The sequence below is a fragment of the Eurytemora carolleeae genome, unplaced genomic scaffold, assembly GCF_000591075.1.
Source record: "Eurytemora carolleeae unplaced genomic scaffold, Eaff_2.0 scaffold876, whole genome shotgun sequence".
Lineage (NCBI taxonomy): Eukaryota > Metazoa > Arthropoda > Copepoda > Calanoida > Temoridae > Eurytemora > Eurytemora carolleeae.
Window position 1 is genome coordinate 104,579 of NW_019396779.1, and position 9,342 is coordinate 113,920.

The 9,342-nt window shown below is 34.2% G+C and overlaps 1 protein-coding gene across 5 annotated transcripts in view; it reads left to right on the plus strand.

The window, feature by feature from the left end:
• The window catches only part of LOC111708608 (voltage-dependent L-type calcium channel subunit beta-3), a 10,220-nt gene extending 878 nt beyond the window's left edge, over positions 1-9,342 (plus strand). Inside the window, exons 2-10 of one of the 5 annotated variants that reach the window (XR_002766696.1) lie at positions 1,294-1,421; positions 3,040-3,173; positions 3,472-3,736; positions 3,801-3,974; positions 4,227-4,818; positions 6,119-6,253; positions 6,462-6,925; positions 7,464-8,478; positions 9,030-9,342. Coding sequence is in view for 1 of the 5 variants with exons in the window: in XM_023482034.1 (XP_023337802.1) it covers positions 1,405-1,421; positions 3,040-3,173; positions 3,472-3,736; positions 3,801-3,974; positions 4,227-4,818; positions 6,119-6,253; positions 6,462-6,925; positions 7,464-7,713 (2,031 nt within the window). In the remaining 4 variants the exon portion in view is untranslated. Of the gene's footprint in view, positions 1-1,293; positions 1,422-3,039; positions 3,174-3,471; positions 3,737-3,800; positions 3,975-4,226; positions 4,819-6,118; positions 6,254-6,461; positions 6,926-7,463 lie in introns of all 5 variants that reach the window. The other 4 variants (XR_002766698.1, XR_002766697.1, XR_002766699.1 and 1 more) reach the window with 4 other exon arrangements.

The following is a 9,342-nucleotide window of genomic DNA, read 5'->3' on the forward strand; positions in this document are numbered from 1 at the left end:
ATATATTATGTAGGTTTAGTTAGACTATGATATGTTTACTAAACTAAATATATTATGTAGGTTTAGGCTAGTCATGGGTTGGCCAACGGCCGTCTATGTTGACGTTATTAGGTACAAAAAGTACATCGAAGGCTAGTAAATCAATTTAGGATATAGTAACGGCTATTTTTCTGAGAGCTGGTAGATGAAGTATAGAGAATTCCTGAACCAAAACAGTTCTCAGACACATATTTAAACTTTGATAATATCCTTGTTTTTGTTTACAAAAGTTTAGCTTGTCGCCCAATTTTAGAAACAGGTTTTCAAAATGGTTACTTTGGTCAATTTAAAAAATGTTATATTCTTGATAATCTTGGAAATTAAATTTAAAACAGATGGTAGAATATTAACATTTTCTAAATTTCGTTTTAATTGACACAAATTAAAAACAAGGTCATTTTTACAAAAAAACGAGATTGCTAGTTATTCATTTGCTAATAAGACTACCTTGTATATAATTCATACTTGTGATGATAATATTACCTTGGATAATACATACTTGTGATGATAATATAATACATACTTGTGATGATAATATTACCTTGGATAATACATAGTTGTGTTGATAATATTACCTTGGATAATACATACTTGTGATGATAATACCACCTTGGATAATACATACTTGTGATGATAATATTACCTTGGATAATACATAGTTGTGTTGATAATATTACCTTGGATAATACATACTTGTGTTGATAATACCACCTTGGATAATACATACTTGTGTTGATAATACCACCATGGATAATACATACTTGTGATGATAATACTTCCTTGGATAATACATACTTTTGATAATACTACTACCTTGTATAATACATACTTGACGGTGTTATTATACGTGTACTTGATTTAATATCATTAATTTGAGTCCCTTCTTTGTTTATTTTAAATTTACAAAGAAATTAGAACTTTAAGCGTAATTTGCATGGAGGGTCACTTGAAATTGCGGTTAATGGCCCTTTCCGTTTAAAATTAAAATTTAAGAAATTTAAATCTAAACGAAATTCTACAAATCTTCAGAAATTTTAAAAGAAAAAACGCCAATAGTATTGGTTTATAATGATAAGAATCATAATTAGGTTGAGTAAAAAACGCCGCAAAATATTTCAAGGAACAAAGACGACCATTAAGACGTATCTCCAGTGCAATGCTTAGTGGGACACACTGTACTAAGCTAAATATATAAATATATCATGGCCTATCTGTACTATTTCCTTCTAAGTCAATCATTTTATGTATGATTAGTTGGACCCTGAGAGTTAGAACGGGAGAAGGGAGGAATCTCTACCTGGGTAGAAGGACTGGAAGAGTGGAGAAGAGGAGGGAGGAAGAAAAACCTCCCTCTACGGATATGACATGAATCCTGGAAAGAGGTGAGTAGTAAAAGTGGTACTTTTAGCAAATGATAAATGTTAACTTCCATCGTTCATGGGAGCAATATTGGCATCTTTTCTTTCATTTTATAGATTGAGCTTACATTGTTTTTTTTCTTTTAAAATGATTTAGCATTTGTTTTGTAAAATATCGGTTATTTTTGTGAAAAACAAGCTGTTTATTGAAAATACAATCTCTTCTAACAACATTATATTCTTCAAATTCTTTATCTTTTACCACATGAAGTTCATAACTGAAGCGATTCATCGACGGTTGAAGTAAAATTTGGTACGGTACTATTCCATATGTCATGCTATATGCCGTGCCAGTACACTCAGTGGGCCAGTGGATACAACACAATTTCAAGTTGAACTTAAACAATACCAAAATTTTGAGATGTAAATTTCAGAAACAGATTTTAAAGATATTTAAATTGATTCCTCTGAATCCTATAAACTGTTAATCCTTGCTTCAATCTTGATCCCTGGATCCTAAAATGTTAATCCTTGTTTAAATTTTGATCCCTGGATTCTAAATTGATAATCCGTGTCTAAATCTTGATCCCTGAATCCTAAACTATCAATCCTTGTTTAAATCTTATTTCTGGGTCCTAAACTGTTAATCCTTGCTAAATCTTGATTCCTGGATTCTAAACTGTTAATCCTTGTTAAATCTTGATCCCTGAATCCTAAACTATCAATCCTTGTTTAAATCTTATTTCTGGGTCCTAAACTGTTAATCCTTGCTAACCTGGATCATAGACTGGTAATCCTTGTTTAAATCTTGATCCCTGGATCATAGACTGGTAATCCTTGTTTAAATCTTGATCCCTGGATCCTAAATTGGTATTGTTTAAATCTTGATCCCTGGATCCTAGACTGGTATTGTTTGAATCTTGATCCCTGGATCCTAAACTCCTAAACTTGAACAAATTTTTTTTCTGGTTGAGTTGATCTGCATAGTTAATGTTTTCTGTATTCTCTCTACTCCTCAAATATTCAGGTCTCCTGTCCTCCTTCAATTCATCCTTTATTTATTCAACATTCAACATTCATTTCGATCATTCATTCAATTTCATTTCTTATTAATTCTTAATTCTTTAGCAAGTACTTCGTCATTCATTTGTTTCACACAGTTTGGTTTATCATTTCTACCATTTTTTGTATCTTCATTTTCATTCTTTGCGGTTTTTAATAAATTGTTATTTAATTATTTTTTCTTAACATATTGTATTATTCTCTTTCATAACATGTTATACTATTCTCTTTTCATAACTTATTATATTATTCTCTTTTCATAGCTTGTTATATTATTCTCTTTTCATAACTTTTTATTTAATCTTTTTCGTAACTTGTTATATAATTCTTTTTTCATAACTTTTTTATGATATTCTCTTTTCATAACTTGTTATATTATTCTTTTTTCGTAACTTGTTATATAATTCTTTTTTATAACTAGTTATAACTTATATTTTAATCCTTTTCCACATCTTAATCCTTCTAAGAATCCTTATTTCTGCTTAATTCTTAATCCCTGATCCCTAATCTTTATTCCTTATCTTAACATCAGGATATGCTTGTCTCAGATTTCCGTGTTTTGAATCCTATTTTGTTGAAGGTATGACCCTGAGTTCCCGTATGATGAGTATGGACGTGAAGGAAGCCAAGGCTCCGGGTATTCTCCACACCAGGATGCAGGATATTCTCGCCAGGACTCAGGATACTCCCATCATGATGTAGGATATCCATCAGGTCTCTTCTACATAATCAAACTTAACAATGCCTTATAAAAAAATGCTCTGAAAAATGATATTTCCGTCCCAAAGCCGATTAAATGTAACATAGAGGTTATAATGTACTTAACCAACCGAACTAAATCAAAAACTACATATGAGATAGGAATTGATAAATAGAGAGAAGAAGTTTAATAACGTCTAGTTCTTCATTAAATCCGACATCTGTATTAATAACTTTTTGAAATAATAATAATTCGATCGTGATTTGTTCTGTTCCAAGATTTGCGTTGCTTACTATAATCCTTGCTATTTAGATGGATTTGATCCCGGATATTCAACTGATCATGGATATGTTAGCGATCCCCTCCCGTATGGGGAAGGTGGTAGGCGGGCTGGACACATGTTTCCTCCGCATGGAGGAGAAATTGGTCGAGTAGGACGAGGAGGAGGAAACGAGGCACAAGCTTTGGTTGCTCTTGATAAAGCAAACAACAAGCCGGTTGCCTTCAGTGTGCGGACTAACGTTATGTACGACGGATCGTTAGATGATGATTCTCCGGTACATGGGAGTGCAGTAAGGTACATAAATCAAACTCAAGCACAGTTTAGAAATTAAAAGTTTGACGCGATTTTTTTTGTTTAGTTTCAAAATTGGAGATTTTCTTCACATATTTGAGAAGTATGATAGTAACTGGTGGATTGGACGGAAGGTTCGAGAAAGTTGTGATATTGGTTTCATCCCCTCACCAGCTAAGCTAGAGCAGCTTATCCTACAGCAGGCTCCAGCGGGAAAGGGATCAAAAGTTAAATCTCTCAGGAATAATTCTTATTCAGTAATATTTCGTGATTCTTTCTATAACTGATATTGGATATTTGGCAATTAAAGCCATCATAGCTTATACACCAGTTAACCCACTTTGTTAGAAAGGGATCTGCAAAAAAATGTTTTTGATTATATTTGTTAAAAAAATGGCGGTTTTATCGGAATATATTTCTGTTTATCTCGTTGTTGCAGATGTTACCAAGTATACTCTGAATCCTTAATCTATTGAGAATTATTGAACTGCAGTGCTGGGAATTTACAGAACCTGAATACAAGGATTGGAGGAGGAACACCTCCATTAACAGGGTTGGAACCGGAGCAGAACGGGACCGAAGGGGGCGGAGTTAAAGTGACGGCACCCCCAGTGATTGAAAAAAAGAAAGGACTACTCGGTAAAAAGCAAGAGACCTTGTCACCTTATGATGTAGTGCCTAGCATAAGACCGTTGGTCTTGGTAGGACCGTCCCTCAAGGGATACGAGGTTACTGATATGATGCAAAAAGCTGTGTTCGAATTCTTAAAAAATAAGTTTGAAGGACGAATTATCATAACTCGAGTGTCTGCGGATATTTCTTTAGGAAAGAAATCTGTCTTGAATAATCCTTCCAAGCGGGCGATCCTGGAGAAATCCAGCTCTAGGTCTAACAATCTTGCCGAGGTTCAGGCAGAGATTGAACGGATCTTTGAGCTTAGTAGATCCATGCAGTTGATAGTACTAGACTGTGACACGGTGAACCATCCCTCACAACTTGCAAAAACCTCCTTGGCTCCGATTATTGTGTACCTAAAGATTTCCAGTCCTAAGGTTTTACAGAGATTAATAAAATCCCGTGGAAAGGTGAGAATTTCTTCTTTTTTAAACTTTAAATGTCAAAACAGCCGGAAAACTGAAAAATAACGATTTAAAGTTTAATTCAGCGTTTTTACAAGTACTATGGGGGAACGGGGACGGATAACTCGCCCCATACACTATTTTAGTTCTAAATCCCTATATTAGTTTATTCAATCCCTTTTTGATCATTTTTAACTCTTTGGCGCATATCTGACTTAGCAAAGGGAGGGACTTTATTGAAGTTTTCATCAATCAAATATCAATTAGATAAATAAATAGAGAAGTTGTGAAACCTAACTTCCTTTACAAATACTAATATCTCCAATAAAAGGATTGTTTATACAATTTGAAATCAATCAAGCTTTAGATTTAAAGGGGTCAAAGACTTTATATATACTGTGTTTACTAGATTACAAGGATACTGTGTACTAGATTGCAAGGATACTGTGTACTAGATTGTAAGGATACTGTGTACTAGATTGCAAGGATACTAAAGGATACTGTGTAATAGATTGCAAGGATACTGTGTACTAGATTGCAAGGATACTGTGTACTAGATTGTAAGGATAGTGTGTACTGGATTGCAAGGATACTGTGTACTGGATTGTAAGGATACTGTGTACTGGATTGCAAAGATACTGTATACTAGATTGCAAGGATACGTACTAGATTGTAAGGATACTCTGTACTAGATTGAAAGATACTATGTACTAGATTGAAAGAATACTGTGTAATAGATTGTAAGGATACTGTGTACTAGATTGGAAGGATACTGTGTACTAGATTGCAAGGATACTGTGTACTAGATTGCAAGAATACTATGTTTCAGATTCCCAGGATACTCTAACCTATATAAGTTCGTATATTTTGGGTTATTATTTTTTTTTGGCGTGCAAAACGAAGATTTAGATTTACTCTTGAGATGATATTTTTTAAAAATTTTAACATTTTAAAATAAAAATTAATGAGAATTTTGAACAGCAAAATTAAACCTGATTGACAAACTTATTTTATAGTAGGCGTTCAGGTCGCTTTTAATATTGCCTTTCAATTCAACAATATTTCTTCGTAGCTGTAAAACTCAAGAATTAGCAGATTTTACTGTTCAAATTGGTGCTTTTTAAACAAAAAAAAAAGTCGACATTTATTTCCAGAACAAATTTGTCAACTTCGACCAGCCATAAACCTTCCCTGGGATCATTTGAGTTGCCATTGAAAATTATGGTGCGATCGGTTTAGCCGTTTTGACGACAAGCAAAGTATATAATTAGAATCTCTGAAATCTAATAAAATGAAATTATTTCAGGCTCAATCCCGTAATATCAACGTCCAGCTGGTGGCCGCCGAAAAGTTGGCCCAATGTCCTCCTGAGATGTTTGATGTTATCCTAGATGAAAATCAACTTGATGAAGCATGTCTCCATATAGCAGAGTACCTAGAGGTGACATTTTATTCAAGAATTTAAATCTTCAAAAATCTGCTTTTAATTTAGTTTGATTTAAAATTTTAAGCACATTAGTAGTTATTTGGTGGATATTATTTAAATTTTTCACTTTTTGCCGAAAGAACAAAGTGAAATTATCAATAATTAGAAAAACAGTTTCTATATTCCAAATCATAAAAACGAAATAACTCTTTATTAATTTCAGGCATATTGGCGGGCTGCAGTTCCTCCGAAGAAAGGACCAATTCAAAATCATCAATCACAACTCCCAGATCCAAACACTTCTCCGAGCTTAGGACGCAGAGATCCTGCTCCAATCCTTCAAAACCATAGCAAGCAAGGTTCTGCTCATGGTAGTGTTGGTTCAAACCATGCTCCAGTTCCTGTTCCGGGATCCCATCATGGATCAGTTCCTGCTCCAGGATCCCATCACGGATCAGCTCCAGTTCCGGGATCCCATCACGGATCCCATCATGGATCAGGACTAGGGATTCCATCCCAACACGAATCCAATCATGGAGGTCTCACTCCTCAGGGTAGTTTTCATCACACGGAGGAGTTTCCTCCAGAACCAAATCACGCGCTGCCCCCTCCTCCTCGAAGAGGTCAGCCTCACCTAGATGAATACGGACCTCGGAGACCGCGAGGAGATCCTTATGTTGAACGAGGGTATGTATTTATATTTGTCCCTTCAGTTTTCAACATTGGATAAGTTTGAAAAGTTGTGAAATATGTCGATCTTGATCAAATTTACTTGGAAACAATTCCATAAACTCCATGACTTTAAAGTGTATGGTAGAGTAAGACGGGTTCGGTTAAAAGGGTCAGATAATGAAACAGTCTGGGTTGAGTAAAGAAATTGAAGTCGTTTATTACTTCACAAAAATAAAGAGATGGAAAACTTGATTTTCCAAATTCTTTAAGAATACTTATTAATCCTAGCCCTGGAAATTTGAAATTTTAATGTAATTTTACGTTTACCCTTCGACTTAATCATTTTCTCAGAACCACTTTTACAAATTGCAATAATTTGCAGAAGGATGTTAAAAACTTACCTCTTTTTTGACCGGAATAAAGCAAAGTTTGATATCTTTCTTTGCTCCTTTATTCATCCAAAGATACCTGTTTCATCGTTTTTCCAATAAAGCTTTTTAAATTCATGGCAATTTCTTTAAAAATTCTCTCAAAATAACGACGAATATTTTAGGCGGTCTATTGATGATAGAGATTACAGATTCAATGAATCTGAGGGATGGGATGAACGGAGAAGGGATGAACCGCTCCGACAACCTGCTCACGTACCTCTTCCTTCCCTCCAGGATTATCCGGACAGATTTGAAAGATATGACGGAGATCAGTTCCAACAAAGAGACTTCTTTGCCGAACCTCGGCCGAGAAATTTCCAGGGAAAAGACGATTTTCAAACACTTCGACAACGTTATGATGAAGACTATTGAAAATATAACATTGTACAGCAAGACACAGCTTTCCACTCTACAATCTACATTTTTACTTCAGTGCTGTGCACTTCTTAGCATCAACTCTTTGTATGATTTATCCTCATCCTTAACTTTAGTTTTGTATAATATCCTATAAATGTTTAGTTTCTCACCTTTTTTAATCCAACCTTTTAATGTTGTTTGTTCAGCAAAACTTGCTAAACTTCCCGTTAAACATATATTTTGTTGAACAAATGAGAAACTTTTTAGCTCAGGACTCTTGGTTCTCCTGGTTTTCTTAGACATATCTACCCTACATTCATTTCCATATCTTGTTCTTGATAGTTCATGTACCCCTAGTACCATCCAACACCAATCTTCAGGCGACCTAGCCAAGCCCACCATTCGTACTGTTTTCATGTACTGCACTACTCCCTTACAAATTCTAATGAGCTATGTTTTTAATGCCTAGCTCCCCTTAAGAATCAATCTGTTTTATTTCTCAAAATTTTTTCTCCCATAAAGCCTGTGATATCTTGTTTTGTATCTATATTGTTGGAACACCCTGGGTCGCCATTTTTCAAAGTAACGAAATAGAAAATGGCTACATGCAAGAAGGGAAAATTTGGTTTGGTAAATATGACGAAGACGACTTGCTATGACTTTTGTTTAGATTATAGCTATACAAGTACACGAAAAAATCAATCTCATTTGGCAAGACTTCTAATCTTTACCAAACCTCCCCCACACAAAAAATACTGCAACAATTTTAGATGATATCAAGTAAATATTTCTCTTTTAGAATATCAACCTTTTCCATCTCTGAGGGATGAATGCTAGTTTATCTTTCATTAATAATTTAGTAAATGAAGACACTTGGCGTGACAAGCAAACCGCCAAATATATTTCGATCTTTATCAAAATATGGTTTCAAAGAAATATTTCTCTTTCCAGAACTTTTTTTTTATTTTAAGTTAGGAGTTTAATCACAAATTTGTTCTTAGTGAAGTATATGCACAAAAAAATCTTATTGTCTTTACACATGATTAAACACGTGGTTGTAAATTTTATAAAATATTTGTTTATGAATTTTAATCTAGCATTTCTGCCCTAGCACTGGACAGTTTTATTTTAACTCCTTCCATCCTGTAAATTATTGTTCCCACCTTCACCATCTTAACCCTATAAACTTGTGCAAGGTGGCTCCATAATAAAACAGTTTCTTTGCCCACCTTGTGCTACGACCCATGTAGTTTCTACCCCCCCCCCCCCCATCTACCCATTGCTAGACAATATATCAAGAAATATTTTCAATTGATAATTTAATTTGAAAGTTTAGCAAGAAATTAAGATACTTCTTTTATAAACTTGTTTAAACTATATTAAATCAATGTTGCCAATGCGGATATTTCCTTGTAAGAACATCTCCTCTCTCTACAGTTTTATATTAACACATATATTTTATATTCTCTTCTCCCACCAGAACTTATCATAATAATACAAGGTTTCACGTTCTCTAGGTAATTCAATACAAGCCCCCACGACAATATTTTAATTCAAGTTTTCATATTCTAGATAATCGTTTTTTTATTTCCTTGTTCTAAGGAAACACAAGAAAGTCAAAATAAACCTCTGTGATTCTCTTCT